Here is a 16,180-nt window from a genome sequence, read left to right on the forward strand (position 1 = left end):
TCCGTCAGATCTCTATATGCAAAATCTAACCGTTAATTTCTCGAACCAACAGTGGTACTACATACCATGAATTCTTTGTTTTACTGTGTAATGCAAAGGGGCATCGAATCTATCAACCTAACATTGCATAACATTCAGGGAGTCAACCCTATAGGAAAACTGAAGACGGTACTTTCCATGGATCATCAATGCAAGACAACCGGGTGGCCATGTAGCAACCCTAAACCATACAGGGTAAAACTGCCTGAGTCGATGACCTAACGTTGAACAACGTTCATGGAAGTAACCCTAGTGGGTAGAGGAACAAGGCTTATCACAGGTGGTCCGAGCCCTCAACTCATTTCTCAAAATGTAAGACATTCGGGTACACTCGCAAAGGAGTCTTATTGATAAGCTGGTGAAATCAAGATAAAATTGCATAAAGATGCTGCACAAGCCACTCAAGTGAATACCTAATTTACAGGGGTTAAACCCTAGGACATGGAGGAAGTGAGAGACCAGAGTTAAACGGGAAGTGGTGGACGACTAACAGGGAACCCTAGCACTTGCTGGAGTAAAACAGTTTATGTTACAAACAAACAGAGATCAAATGTTCTTCCAAGCCCCCGCGGATTTGGCAAATTCTTCCAGTAAGATCTTTGAGCCTGAAGTCGGTGAGGGTTGTTGTGGAATAAATTCAGAATCGTCCAAATCCTGGGAGTGAATGGGTATAATGTAAGAACACAAACCAAGTCATTATGCTTTGAACCGAAAAACAATAATTCAGATATTCAGAAGGATAGGGTCCAGTTGACGGTGATAGCCCTTACCTGTGTCTGTATTTGCTGATGTGGTTGCTGATCTTGGGCAATTGTGTAGGCTTGCGGTTGCGACATTCTATAGTAGGGCTCTTTGAGATCAAGTTTACAAGAAGACTGCTGAATTATTCCTCCTAGCTCAGCCCCAGGGCCCCACATTTTAGCTGAAGGTGAGGCCATAACTCGTTAGAAAACCAGAAAAAGAAATCTGAAGCCAAAACAAGTATTATATTAGACACTGACCTGCCAAAGTGAGATATATTGTGTAACTCTGAGAATTGTGGGCAACCATGTGGAGTCGGCCAGTGATTTCTTGTCCTGCCATCACATAAATTGGCTGAGAGAGAACGCAGCGTAATTGGTACCAATGGGTTGTTGGTGCACCAGGCGCGGTGGTAAGCCACCTTTGTACGGTACTGTAAATAAGCAATGTGAAAGCAGTTATGAGACCCACAAATTTGCATCATAAATGAAATGCAGAAGATTATATTGATTACACAAATCATTGATTCAGATGATTACCTCCCATCAAACAAGACATCGAACCAGCATGCTAACCCATGCACTCTAGTGCCTACAGCAGCTGTAAACCGTAAAGGTATGTCGATTTCATACAAGTCCTCTTCGCTTGTTTTGGTAAAGTCAATCACATGAGACATGGAAGGAGCCACCAGTAATCTTGGATCAAAGGCATCTACCACAGGCTGTACGAGAATAAAACAGAATAATTCAGCACATCATCAAGTCCTAGCAACCAAAACAACCACCAATAAAATGTCTTGCACAGATAAACTTTTGGATCCTGGAATTTTTAAATAATCACTCACCAAGGAAATTCAGCCATTTCGGTCTGAGGGATTTGCAAAAAGCCCTTGGAAAGTTATTGATGTTGCATATGTCCACTTATTTTTGTTGTTTCATTTAAGAGATGCATAAACCCCCCTTAGCTCAAAGGCCTAGGCAAGTCAATAAAAGTTGCTGGGTTCTTACAAAACCATACCAATCAACTAAGGGAATTAGATTCTTAAATAGTGATGGCAGAGGGTACGTAGCTATCCCTTATTTCACTAGACCATGAAAAGTGAAGAGCGCGCCAAGAGTTTACCAAGAACAGGATGAATGGGAGATGCACAGAGTGACAAATCAAGTTTGATTAGGTTTATCGTCAAGCGTAATTTCATGGAATAGGAAATAGGAAGAATCCAGGGAATCCTAAAACTAAAATTCCATTTAACAAGTTAAAAAAAAAAGATAGTTTAATTATTCAAGTTCTTATTTAACCTACACATGTAAACTATGGTTGCAAAACACAGCAATAACGTACAAGTTTTGCAATACTTTTAAGTTATGTGTAAGAAATATATAGACCTGTGAAAAATATCCCTTGAATGCAGATCCATACAACGGTTGCAAATCAACTCCATAATAATTTTGTTGCTGCCAGAAGAGGGCCTGTATATTTACAAACAAGAACATTAATCTACATCAAATAAGAGAGGAAATTGATTGCACTACACGTTTATAACAGCAATCTAATAGAACTTTTAGATCAGCTGCATTGTGCATGGCTTGTAGGTTACAAGTTTCTGAATGGTTATCCATGCATAATGTCCTTCCTTATATAAATTAACGAAAAATGATGACGACATACGCACCTTATTTGCTATTTCAACAAACAAATATTCATCACTGAAAGGTGCCATGTGAATCCTGCGGAAGTAATCAACTTGAATTGATGAGAAAAATAAAAGTAACAGATATAACGATTTTGAATAGGTACTAATAGTAATCAATATACACTAGGACCACAAGCAAATGAAATGAAAGATCTAACATAGCAATATAGCATCACCGAACAACCCAAGAGAAAAATAACGTGGCCAGGCAACATGTAGGTAATATGATATCGAATATTTTATCATGACTAGTAACTAACATTACCTAACTAATCCTGATCTGAACTAAAATAATTTTACTGCTGGGAACCCACTTCTTGTCTAAAAAAAAGGTAAATATCCCACAGCTGACATCTTTTTTTTTTTTTGTTAACCTCGAGTTGATATTTTCAAAGAGTGTCCCATGATACAAGTAAAATAACGTAAACAAGAGATACCAGAAAACAAAACATAGAAGAAATTCAAAGGTTAAATTACCTTCCCAATGTGGGGAACATTTTCCCATTTGGTTGAAGAAACCGATCTCTTGCAATCACATAGGTTTCCAGCATTCTTTCATTAATTAACAAAGTGCCTAAAGCCATGACAAAGAAAAGTTTACATTAGGACTAGTTTCAGACTATCAGCGGAGCAGATACATCAAGAAAAGCAGGGCAACATCCATTTGAATGTCTATAGCAAATATATATAGAGGCTTACCCATTGGCTCTGAGATCAGGATATCTGCTTTCTCTGGCAATTCAACCTCCTCAATTTTACCTTTGATTACCTACATGTAGATGACATATGGTCCCATTAGAGAACAGGAATGAAGAAAAAAAGGACAAAAGATTCAGAAATGACATCATTAGTCTCACAGTTATCCTTTCACCCAGTGAAGGGTTCCCTGCAATTAGCTTGCGTGCATATTCTGCCATTTCAGATGCTTCCACAGCATAAACATGTTTAGCACCAGCCTATATTGGGAAGAAAAGAAATAGAAGATCGAGAAGAGGTATGCCAAAACAAAATATGCAAGATTACTATACACAAACTTAATTGATCAAAGAGCTGAGTGTACCTGAGCAGCAAATAATGACAAAATACCACTACCAGCACCAACATCAACAACCACACGACCATTAAAATCCACACGATTTTCTATGACTGCAGCATAATAGGTTCCTGAAGTAGATAACCAGGGCACTTACTAACATATTCAACATCAACTCATAGGATATTTTTAGTGAAACTAATAAAATTTAGTGTAAATACTAAATTTACAATATGGATTCTGAAGCTCAAGAATACATCTCAACTCCAAAACAAAAGAAACGTGAAGTTGAAAATGAACAAGAATATAGTTAGTGAACTAACCTGTCCTAACATAATCCTGTAACATGTTCTGTTGATGTAGCAATTGTCCGTAGTAATGGAAATACATTTTAGCAGAAGATGGCTCTATTTTGTCGTCAAACTTGCTTTTGGTAGATGATAGTTCTCCATTTGGTAACTTTTGTCCTGCAAGAGTGCACAAAAACGGATTAATTGACAAGAATGCAACGCCGTGCGACAAGAAGCAAGACAGTCAAAGTATAGGAGTATTTGCATGGAAGAACTCATAAGACACAATCATGTCACAACAGAATAGCTATGTTCTAGATGTGCAATGATATTCATCTAGTACTGCTTCGGTCAATTCATCCACAAACAGAAGAAATACGTCAAAATAGTCATAAGTAAACTTTCGGAACAGAACCTTGATCAACAAGGTCCTTCTTCCATTGCTCAAATGCATGATGGAAGGCTGCACTCTCCTCCTCGTTATTAAAACGAATAGTGACTCCCCTTGAATACGATTTCTGGTTCAAAAGAAGTAATGTTACAAGAAACAAACATCTGACAGATATTGAATGAATCGTATAACAATGTTGCGCACAAAGGTACAAACAACGAACAATGTTGCATGAAAAAGTACAATCAACGTGAAAATCCACTGTGATACATATTTGGCACTGCAAAAGTTTGCAAAGTAAAATCATCAAAATGCAAACGCGTAAAGATAAACTATTTCGGTTACCTCTTTGTCGGTATCAGAACCTTCCGTTATGCAAACCGACTGCACCGGACCTAACTTGAATAGCTGCGGACGGAAGAAACACATACCAAAATCAAACAACAAACTTACAACATTGTATCAAATATTATACGACCGACAAAAATCAGCATATTCATATATCTATGTATAATTAAATTTTTTAAGCAGTAAAGCCAGAGTAAACTGTTCTCAACTAGATATTTTATTTTCCTTCACTTTCTCGGCAACCAAACAAAGCTGAATACTTCTTAACTTAAAAAGACTAAACTGAAACAGCATACTCCAAATAAATGGCAAACCTTAGCAGTTCGGAGATCGACATTGAGGCGGGCATCGGACTCAGCCTCCTGCTGAAACCGGAGCTCTGCAACTCCGTCTTCGGCGCTGAACCGAGCCACCGCCGGTGCCAGAGTAAAAGAAGACGACGACGAAGCGAGCTCGGAGGCGGATGCCAATGCAAACTCCTGCTGCTTCTTCGCTGCTTCTGCCACAGAGCCCTCCATTATCGCCTTCTCCAACCTCAATCGGGATATTTACTAAATTAAAAAATCAAAAGAATAAAGGAAAAAAAAAAGGAAAAAGAAAAAGCAGCGACTGATTATTCGAAGTCAGTGGAGGAGTGAGAAAATTAGGGTTTGGTTAGAGAGAGAAAGTGAAGGAGGGAAAGGGTTGGAGAATTTGGAGAGCCGCCAGAGAACGAAACAAACAAGAGAGTTGGGATTTTATAGTGAGAGAGCGAGCTTTGAGGAGAGTTGAGTTCACACATTCCTCAGGGCAACTCTACTCATGGAGCCCTCCTGTCAATCCATTATTCAATCCACTTTATTGAACAGTAACCGTCTTAAATGAATGTAACTACCATTAATAAATAGTAATTGCCATTTACATCTCCACCCTTGAAACCCTCCCCCTGGCAATAAGCAATTAAAATAATAGTTTTTTTTGTTTGTTTAAATAATAAAAAATTACAAAAGCTCTCTCTTTCTCTCTCTCTCTCTGACACAAAAAAATAAAAAATTGCAAAGCCCTTAGGCCACAGGCCCGTCGACTCCCCACTCCACCTTAACTCGGGCTCCCACCGTCGCTCGGCCTCCACACGGCTGGACCTCTCTCCACCGGCCCTCGGGCCCTTTGTCCTCGCCTGTCGCCCGAGCAACCAGCCTCCGCTGGAGTTGCTCTCAGAGAAAGGTTCCAACGTGGACATGTGCTGACGTGTCCATTGTGTTGGCGGTGAGTTGAGAATCCGGATTCTCGTCAGATTTACGAATCTCTAAAAAAACATTCGGAGAGGAGAGAATTCTGTTACTTTGCGATTGCTGGATTCGGTTGTGGGACCCAGGGGGAAGTGGAAGGGGTTTCCTTGCTTGTTCGGGGAGTTGAAATTTTAAAGGTAGTGGGGTTTTGGGTGTGTTAACGGTTTGTTTGGCCCAAATTTAACAGCTCGCATGCTTTTGCTTTTGAGATCTTCTTTTGCTACTGGGATGTTCATGGGCTGGACCCACCACTACTAACTTGTAAAATACACTGTGTTGGGCTGGGTCAGGAATTTTAGCCCAAAAACTTAGGTAAATTTTAAATAAGAATTGTCGTTAGATTCTTAATAAAAAAAAACCCACGATTTTAAATCAATGAAATAACTACATTGGTGTTTGTTGAGAGCATTGGATATTGTCATTTAATTTTGAGTGAAATGCTCATATTATAACATGGTATCAAAATAAATTATTATTATATGATACTCAACGTGTGTCACAAAAGAAAAATTAAAGTTGAATGTATGATGCGAGTATCCCAGAAAAAGCATGTTGAGCATTCTCTAGTAACTAGAAAAATAGATTGTTTCAACGATGACATGTGGACCATTTCCAATGTAGATGTTAAATTTAGTTTTTACACCTAATGGGACAAAATAACATTTTATAAAGTCTCATATTCTAACTGAGAAGTCAAATTATAATGTTTTTTGGTTATTTATAAATTTACGTGGGTCAGAATTCAATAATAAAATAATCAATAAGTGAAAGAAAAATTTTAAAAAATATGTGGGCCAACATTAAAATAAAACAAAGGAACATTTTACATTGTCTTCAAATTTGGTTGCAAAGTGGAAAATGTCAATTCATTTAGGATTTTGACATTTCCTCTGAAACTAGAAAACCACATTTTTTTTGTCAAAATAATCCCGTAAGATTTTTTACATATCCTTTGGAAATACTCTTATGCAATTAAAATGTGTTAATCACAACTGTCCCGTAAGATTTTTTACATATCCTTTGGATTCTCTTTGTGAAGATTTTATAAGTTTGTGAATTGTATCCGTTTATCGTACATTGTGTGGTTATAAATTATTTTTATTATTTTATTTAAAATTAAATACAAACAATATCTTATAAAAATGATCGTACGATCTATTATAAACGAATACAATCTACGAATCTCCACAAAAAAATTCGGAGAGGAGAGGATCCTGTTGGGTGAGTTGAGGTGAGGTGATGTGATGTGGTTACTTTGCGATTGCTGGATTCGGTTGTGGGACCCAGGGGGGTGCGCAAGGGGTTTCCTTGCTTGTTCGGGGAGTTGAAATTTTAAAGGTAGTGGGGTTTTGGGTGTGTTAACGGCTTGTTTGGCCCAAATTTAACAGCTTGCATGCTTTTGCTTTTGAGATCTTCTTTTGCTGGTGGGATGTCCATGGGCTGGACCCACCACCACTAACTTGTACAATACACTGTGTTGGGCTGGGTCAGGAATCCGAGCCCAAAAACTGGATATTATTTATATTGAAATTTTTCACTGTTATATCTTGGTCGGTGGATTCTTAAATGAATGAGGTAACTAAATTGGTGTTTCTTGAGAGCATTCTACGATGGATATCGTCATTTGATTTTCAATGAAATGCTCGTATACCAACATGGTATCAAAACAAATTATTAATATATGAGGCTCAACAATCAAACATGCTATGTATGTCACAAAAGAAAAACTAAAGACGAAGGTGTGCTGAGAGTTTCTTGGAAAAATACATGTTAAGCATTCTCATATAACTTAAAAAATCAATTGTTTCAATTATGACATTTAGACCATCTCCAATGCAGATGTCAAATTTATTTTTACAGCTGATATGACAAAATAACATTTTGTAAAGACTCATACTCTAACGTGATGTCAAATTAGAATGCTTTTTGGTTATTTATAAAATCAGTGGGTCAGAATTTAGTGATAAAATAATCATTAAGTGAAAGAAAAATAAAGAAATATGTGGGTTAGCATTAAAATAAAACAGAATAAAATTTTGACGTTGCTTCAAATTTGTCATCCAAGTGGACGATGTCAATTCATTTAGGATTTTGACATCTTCTTTGAAACAAAAAAACCTACCTTTTTTTGTCAAAACAAACTACGTCGAATTTTTTACACTGTTAATGTGTTAATCACAATTAAAGTTATGTTTGAGTTAGAAATTTAAAGTTATAAGAAATTGAGATCAAGTTAATAAACAATAAACTAGAAATGATTTTCATGAAAATTACAAATGTTTGTGAAAGGAATTGCAAATTTGTACTTGAAGTCATTTACAAATTCCTCTTACATACATTTGCATTTTAAAATTTCAATCGAACACACCCGCCTAATTAAACATCAAAATTTATCACTCCAAAGAGCAAGGAGGAACTTGACATAGGAGGAGAATTCTCTACCCTTCTAATCTCTCTACCCTTCCATGCCCTCCTATTTAAACGGTCACGGTTAAACCACGTCAACATCTTATATTAATTTTTTTATAGAGATAATAGGACAAAAAATAATATATGAGATAAGGGGATGGAAATGGATAGGAATAGGAGGGTAGAAAATCATTCTTCCTCGATATATGACATGCATTTTTTTCCAAACAAAACCCAAGAATCAATAATACAATTGAAGTTTAATATTCCTTCAAAGATAAATCATTAACAAAAAAACATCAAAAGTGAATTACAAATTGACAGTATTATTAACTTAATAAATTAAAAAAATAAATATTAGCAACAAATAAAAAAATATCAGGAAGATGATGACTGCCTGATAGCTTTGAAAGCAGGGTGCAGCAATCCAAGCTTGTCCTTCACCTCCAGCGGATTGCTACTCTCATTCCTTACCCTCTTCACTCTCCTACTTCCCAGCGACTTATGCTCGAACCCGTACATCTGCAACACCTGATTATCCCCAAAATTGTACGCCCGGTCCATCTGCTTCAAGCACCGCTCCACCGGGTAATCCCCGAACTTCCCGCACGGCTTGCACCCGACGAAATGCGTCACCAGCGGCCACCGGTGGTCGCCCAGCCCCGGGTGGTGGTTCTCGATCATCTCCTCGTATCTGTCCACCAGAATCCCCCAATAACCGTGGAGATAATACCCGTTTTCCAAGTACACCTTCTCCCCCCAAGTGTCCCTCCCTTTCGCTAATATATAAACCATGGCGGACTGGTCGTCGGCTTCGAAAACGGGTCGACCTTTGAGCTCCCGGGTCAGGACCTTACCCGCCTCGTCCCGGATCTTCCCCTTGGGACCCATCGGCGCCCAGACGTCCAGCATGTCGAGCGACCACTGGCAATTTCTGAGCAGGAACGACCCGGTGTTCAACCCGATCCAGTTCTTATCATCATACACCATCTCGTTCCATCCGTGCATAACGAAATTGTGATCCTTGTATCGCTCCCAGGGGACCTCGAACGCCATGTCGGTGAACATGGCGTCGGAATCCATCCACCAGAGGAACTCCACCTCCGGGTGGGACAGGAGGAGCTTCCGGATCAGCGGCAGCTTGGCCCAAAACCCGGCCATTTCCGCGTCCAGAAGAGCAAAATTGTAGAAGACCTCGATCCCGTGGAGGCGGCAGTAGTCGATTTTGTTCTTGATCGATTTCAATAGGTAGTGGTCACCAACCGGATTTTCGCACGGTTTGGGCGACGACCCGGTTACCAACAGGACCCGGGGCTTATTGGGTCCGACAAAATTGGGGAAACCCGGGTTTTTCTTCAGCCAATCAGATCTCTGCTCGTCCCAGTTCGATATTTTGGGGCCGAGACTGTAGGGCTGGTTCGGGTCGCGCTTCTCGTCTTCCGTTTCGGGTTCGTCTTTGAGGATTTTGGATATGTCGAACTCGGCGTAGTTGTTGGACTGGCCGGCCTGGTCGGCATCGTTTTGGTTGGTTTCGGGGGTGGCTTCCTTGAGCACTCGATGGGGCTCCACGCGCCGGTTGTGCGTGTAAAACCGTTCGCGGATGTCGTTGAAGTCCTGCTCTGGTGTTCCGAACTTCCCGGCTCCGACTGTGCCGCGCAGGACAACGACGGTTAAGAACAAGCACAGAAACGTCACCATTCCCTGCCGCAAAGCTCTCTGGATCTGGCGGGCCCGGCGAGGCCATAAGCACCGGTCCAGCATTCTGACTCGCCCGAGTTGAACCGGAAGGTGGATACAAGAACTGCAGCGTTTGAGGCTGCCTTCAGGATTTTGTACTCCGAAGGAGGTTAGGATTGTAAATATGGAGGAAATGGTGGGCGTTTAGGGGGTGAGGATTAGAGAAGTGAGAAGGAGAAACGTCGGTGCTGGCTTGGGGGAATGAACATAAGACATGTATATAAGCTCCCGACAAGTTTCCGAATTATTTAAAATTAATTTATAGAAGTTGTATTTTTTATTTACGTTCTTCTCGCACGTCATCGCGTTGGAGGGAAAAACTACTTGGCGGTTCAATCCCGCCAATTTTCTCTTTTTTTTTTTTTTTTTTTTTTTTTAATTTTTAATTTTTATTCTATATCAAAGTAGACTTATATCAAAATTTAGGGTTCATTGATTATTTTTAGGGGTGTGATATCCATACATCCTATTTTACTTTTCACACACTTTTTTAATTTTCGGCCGTCAGATTAGATGAATTGAATAATATCAAATGACTGAAATTATCAAGGGGTGTGTGAGAAGTAAAATAAGGTGTGTGGATAGCACATCCCTATTTTTATTTTTTTTTCTTTAGTACATTGATATTTTTACAGTAAAAAAGTGAGAGTTCGGTTAAGCCACACAATATGCAGCTTAATTTGGTATCAAATTCACCATCACGATATTCGAATCTAATACCTTTTACTTCTAAATGAATATGAATATCATCAAATTGTATTACTGAATGATGATAATATTTTTTTCGTTTTATATAATAGTAATTTACTAAATATTTTGTCCACCAAGAAATATAATTTAATGTGTTGTGCAAGGGTTGGAGGCTAAAACTAAGCTCGACAAAATGATGATATAGCCTATCAATTTGTTTTTTTGGCGAGAATTATAAATTTAAGCGCGTCCTACGCTCTTAAGGCTTTGATTGGGACTATTTTAACCTCATGTGTCTATGCTTTCATTTTGACTTAGCAAATTTTATGAGGCAGAAATTGTTTTGTAAATTTGAGGCTACATTAATAATTAGCCAAGCCCACACGGCTCCCATAGATATGCTCTAAGGTTGACTTTCAATTTCCCCGGACGGTGCAATGTACTTTTATCATGCACGTTGTTATTTGATTTAAATTATCTTCTACGTGACGAGTTTATTGTAAGTTATTTTTTAACTTAAGATCTTGATGAATACAATAATAAATTATTATAACTAACTGATTGTGACTTTTAAACCATTATATAGTACTCTGCAGAGTTGCCATAAAGGAATTTACCAAATGAGAACCATCATAAAGTCGTGGGTAGTATTTGAGATCGAGATTTTGATACCAAAAATATTTGGGTGATTATTAACTCATTATTGATTTCATGAGTTGTTTCAAATCTGAACAATTATTTGCACTCCTACTTTTGGTGCAGTTCTTAATTGCATGATAGAAGTAATTTTTGTATTAATTCTTTTTTTTTTTAATAATTAACTATTTAACCCACTACAATTATGCTCATGCACCAGGGTGTCCTCATCAATGCCCTTTTCCCTAATAATTTTCATTTTTTCATAATAATACACATATTACAAAAAAAAAAAAAAAATTAAATGGGCGAATTTTCCATAATGTTTTTTCATAGTAAGTTGAATAATGCATGTACAATGTTTTGTTGATATGTATTTTTTTTCCTCCACTTTAGCGTTATAAGCCACTTGTAAAACACGATGTTGATTTACATATTTCATAATGTAAGTAATTCTTGTAAACATTAATATTTGAATTCTATAAAATTCACTAAACTAGGAAACAATATTCGTATTTTAGCGTACGAAATCAAGAAAATGGAGCAAAATCATGAGGCCTCATTTGTTTAGCTAACTAGAAAGTAGAAATATTATTATGATTATTGATTCACTATGTGACCACAAGAACGAGATTCAGCTAGATTGATCATGTTCATGGGGCCACTTTTGTTTACGTAGAGATCATGAGAGGCTTCACTTCACAGTTTCACAGGTTCACATCAAGCAAATCAAACTCCAAATTAAGTGAAGAAACCAAAAACATGTGTTGTGTTTGTGCGCCACTAAGATAGATTAATCAAGGCACATGGATCTGTCTGTGTCCGCGTGTGACGGCCTGCACCGGCCCGAAAACAAAACGGAGTTTTGAATTGATAGCATGTGCGATATATCTACATGTGGCAATAACTGGCAAGCACTACGCGACTCCAATCACTTTCTAACCTAGATAATTAATATGGACTTGGATTCTCTGCCCTTCCATTTCGGTGCCCTTCCCGTGCCCTCCTGTTTTGTGTGGTCACGGTTAATCCATGCTAACATTTTATATTGTTTTTTATAAAAATAATAAAACAAAAAAAAATAGTAATATAAAATATTGACGTGGCTTAACCGTGACCACACAAACAGGAGGGCACGGGGAGGGCACCAAATTGGGAGGGCAGAGAATCCAAGTCCAATTAATATAAGGATAAATTACATAGTACCTCATCAGGTTTGAGATATATTATAACTTTATACAATATCTTTAAAACATTTCACTTTCATACCTCACGTACTATTTTATTTCAAAATAATATATCCGTTAGATTTTTCATTCATTGGTCTGTTAAATGCTGACGTGCCAGCTATAGTTATGCCACGTGTCTACTAAATATGCACCATGTGGCCAAAAAAATAAATTTTTATTCATTTTAAATATTATAATATTTACTCAGAAAAAAAAATTAAAAAATTTTTTTTAAAGAAAGGATTCATCTAACTCAGGAAGGGGTAAATGCAAAGCTTAACCTTTGGAGAGAAGTGTTGGAATCTAAAGGTCTTCGCCTAAGCCGATCAAAGACAGAATATATGGAGTGCAAGTTCAGTGCAAATGGAGGCCAAAACGAGTTAGGGGTGAGGATCGGAGATCAAGAAATACCAAAGAGCGACCGTTTTCGTTACCTAGGATCTATCTTGCAAAAGAACGGAGAATTAGATGGAGATCTCAACCATAGAATACAAGCTGGATTGATGAAGTGGAAGAGTGCATCCGGCGTGTTGTGTGACCGCCGTATGCCACTGAAGCTCAAGGGAAAATTTTATAGGACGGCAATAAGGCCGGCGATGCTGTATGGTACAGAATGTTGGGCGGTGAAGCATCAACACGTACACAAAATGGGTGTAGCGGAGATGAGGATGCTTCGTTGGATGTGTGGGCACACGAGAAAGGATAAGATTAAGAATGAGGATATCCGGGGTAAAGTAGGAGTAGCCGAAATTGAAGGAAAGATGAGAGAAAATCGGTTACGGTGGTTTGGACATGTGCAAAGAAGGCCTACTGACGCTCCGATTAGAAAATGCGACTATGGGACAGAGGTTCAGGGCCGAAGGGGTAAAGGAAGACCTAGGAAAACTTTGGAAGAGACCCTAAGAAAAGACTTAGAGTACTTGGATCTAACGGAGGACATGACACAGGACAGAACACAATGGCGTTCTAAGATTCATATAGCCGATCCCACTCAGTGACTTGGATTTTTCAAGTCTCCAACCTAGAAGTTTTCCTCACTCGGGAAATTAAGGGAACACTACCTCAACCTACATGCTCCACTCACAAAGCTTCAACATACAAGCTTCAACAAAAGAAAATTCAAAGAACTTAGCGAAGAAGGCTTTGGTGTATTTAACACAATACGTTGAAATGAAGGAAAGCTTATTTATTGATATTCCCGATAAGTTACAAATATGTACATATACTTGAGTCAAAATAAACAAACAAGAGGGAGCCTTCACAAAGGTTGCTTAGGAGAAGTCTCAGCAGTCGGTAGAGCCCCAGAAAAAGCAGGCACCAGAGGGGGATCATTCGGAGCCTCAGTACTGGACAGAACCCTAGAAGGAGGAGGCATCAGAGGTTGATCATTTGGAGCTTCATTACGCGGTACAGCCCCAGAAGACGAAGGCAATAAATGCCTTTGGAACAAACCCACAAATCTCTGATGATCAAGTAAAACCTGACCATCAGATTCCTTCATCTGGTCAAGCTTCCTCTTCATGTTTGTAGCATAGTCATGTGCGAGCCGGTGCAACTGTTTATTCTCATGCTTGAGCCCTCTAATCTCCTGTTTGAGACTCATCACTTCAGCCGCCAATGATTCAACTTGGCGGGTTCGAGCAAATAGGCGTTGGGCCATATTAGACACAGAACCTGCACACTGAACACTAAGAGCCAGAGAATCCTTAACAGCCAACTCATCAGACCGTTTGGAAAGTAGTGTTGGAAATGTGCCCTAAAGCCAATCATGTGATGATACTTTACGGACATTTCACATGTTAAACTAATCTAGTTTTATATATAAAGGGCATACATTATTGTTTGAGCGGTCTCATATAAATGTTATATGCTTAAACGATAAAGTCCAAGGAATATGTGATTGGGAGAATGTAATCTAATGAAGTTAGATTCATGAGACCATTCTTTCGTAGACACATCCTAAATGTTCCTGATCATAGGATTGTCAATTGGGCATTGACAATCCGTAAAGATCGGTACGTACTATGTCTTCTCTCAGGGAGAGTGATTAGTCTCGAGTCATTGGTGTGTGTGACATCAAGACAAGTACGTAGGTGCTCAATAGAGAATGAGTACACTGAACGTGATCAACGAAGAGTTCTCATATTCCATGTCACATAAGAACTCATGGTTGGGATAATGCAAAGTAGTCCTTTGACCTGAGGCATCACAGTTGTCTTGTGGTTAAGTCCTTGATCTTTGATTATGTAAAAGTCACCCCCTCGGGGTGTCCACGGCATCGTTGGGGTTAAGCCACTTAGCTATGGAGACAAGTGAATGCGCAACAAGGGATCTCTAACCTTCAAACAGTTGAGGGAGAATACTCTATGATATGATTTGGAATCTCTGGCCAGAGTATGAATGAGATTAGGGAATGCGTTCCAAATCACATTCAAGGAAATCATATAAGCACACGAATCACATTGGATAGTAGACATGAATAAATAAACTATCATACCAAACAATGTGGTCAAGAGTATTAGATTAGAGAAGGACCGTATTGCATTTGTAATCTCGAACTGAATAGGTTCTCTAACCTCTTCTGATTAGCTTGGGTAGCCATGATATGCTGCTAGGTGTCACTCATGGTTTGTGGAAGCCCTAAACGTGTATAATCACTAAAGGGAGAATTGAAAATAGTTTCAATTCACAATCGATGTAAAATGGTTTTAATCGCCCACTACCTCGCTAAAAGGAACCTAATGGATCGCACACCGTGAAAGGTAGAGATTGGAGATTAAACGGAAATGAGTAAGAATGATTAAATGGTTTAATCATTTATTTATGGCAAGGATTAATTAATCTGTTAATTAATCAAACGAATTAGTTCGTTAAAGACTTCGGGATAGTTTTGGACCTTAAGGCCCAATGGGCTTCGAACGTCAAGCCCATTAACTTAAGTTGTATGACAATTTAATGAATAAAGATTCATTAAAGCCCAAAAGCCCATAAATCCCTATATGGCCAGCCATGAAGATGAATTAGGGTTGTTTGGTTATTTAGGTCACTTAAAGAAGTGACTATATAAATGACTTTATAACTAAATATTCATTAAGTGATTAAGGGTTTATTTTGGGGGAAAATTGGTGAGAATTGTCTCTCCATTTTCTCTCTAAAGAGGCCAACACCTTGGAGGGTACATCTAGCAATCCTACTACTCCAAGGTCACTCATTTCTTCTACAATCTAACCTTGGTGAAGAGACTTAGAGGTTCTCAATTTTGGGAACTTAGAGAACCTATTCTTCCATCCAAATCCATGGATCTAAGAAGCAAGGAATGAAGGCCCTATCTCTTTGGGTGATTAGCCTTTGCTTATGCAAAGAGGAATCTACAAAGGTATTAATTTCAACTCACTTTGTTTTGAGTTGATTAATTGGTTCACCAATCTACTAGGCTTTGAATTTCATGGTAATGTTTTGTTTTTGAGTACATGCAAGCATGATTCCGCCTTTAATTGTTAATTGCATGCTATATGATGTTGCTCAAATGAACATGTTTTACAAAATAAATCCTTCAAGTGGTATCAGAGCCTAGGTCTAGTAGTTGGTGAATCCTTTTGGGTTTTGTAGTTCATAAGTTTATGATTTAAAAGTTGTAATTGTTACAAGCTTTATTCTTGCTTCTTTGAATGTAAAT

At 38.5% G+C, this 16,180-nt stretch overlaps 2 protein-coding genes across 2 annotated transcripts; both read right to left on the bottom strand.

The window, feature by feature from the left end:
* Nucleotides 1-365: 365 nt before the first annotated feature.
* LOC126596374 (probable histone-arginine methyltransferase 1.4) lies at nucleotides 366-5,264 on the bottom strand. Its single transcript, XM_050262938.1, has 14 exons — nucleotides 4,850-5,264; nucleotides 4,533-4,595; nucleotides 4,212-4,314; nucleotides 3,830-3,973; nucleotides 3,534-3,637; nucleotides 3,331-3,429; nucleotides 3,173-3,242; nucleotides 2,951-3,047; nucleotides 2,453-2,507; nucleotides 2,166-2,249; nucleotides 1,320-1,501; nucleotides 1,041-1,213; nucleotides 810-961; nucleotides 366-693 (listed from the first exon to the last, which is right to left on the bottom strand). Exons 1-14 carry the CDS (start codon nucleotides 5,051-5,053, stop codon nucleotides 586-588), a joined length of 1,638 nt encoding a protein of 545 aa, XP_050118895.1. The 5' UTR covers nucleotides 5,054-5,264; the 3' UTR covers nucleotides 366-585.
* A 3,189-nt stretch (nucleotides 5,265-8,453) lies between these two features.
* LOC126597009 (xyloglucan 6-xylosyltransferase 2-like) lies at nucleotides 8,454-10,157 on the bottom strand. The gene has a single exon (XM_050263761.1). It carries the CDS (start codon nucleotides 9,971-9,973, stop codon nucleotides 8,591-8,593), a length of 1,383 nt encoding a protein of 460 aa, XP_050119718.1. The 5' UTR covers nucleotides 9,974-10,157; the 3' UTR covers nucleotides 8,454-8,590.
* Nucleotides 10,158-16,180: the final 6,023 nt, after the last annotated feature.

This window comes from Malus sylvestris, chromosome 13, assembly GCF_916048215.2.
Source record: "Malus sylvestris chromosome 13, drMalSylv7.2, whole genome shotgun sequence".
NCBI classification, from domain to species: domain Eukaryota; kingdom Viridiplantae; phylum Streptophyta; class Magnoliopsida; order Rosales; family Rosaceae; genus Malus; species Malus sylvestris.

What these genes read in the sequence shown, in the direction of transcription:
- LOC126596374 (XM_050262938.1), bottom strand. Translation starts at nt 5,053, where the DNA reads ATGGAGGGCTCTGTGGCAGAAGCAGCGAAGAAGCAGCAGGAGTTTGCA. An exon ending in TCAAGGGATATTTTTCACAG is followed by an intron (nt 1,502 to 2,165) that starts GTCTATATATTT and finishes ATTCTCGTACAG; the next exon opens with CCTGTGGTAGATGCCTTTGA. An exon ending in ATCAGCAAATACAGACACAG is followed by an intron (nt 694 to 809) that starts GTAAGGGCTATC and finishes ATTCACTCCCAG; the next exon opens with GATTTGGACGATTCTGAATT.
- LOC126597009 (XM_050263761.1), bottom strand. Translation starts at nt 9,973, where the DNA reads ATGCTGGACCGGTGCTTATGGCCTCGCCGGGCCCGCCAGATCCAGAGA.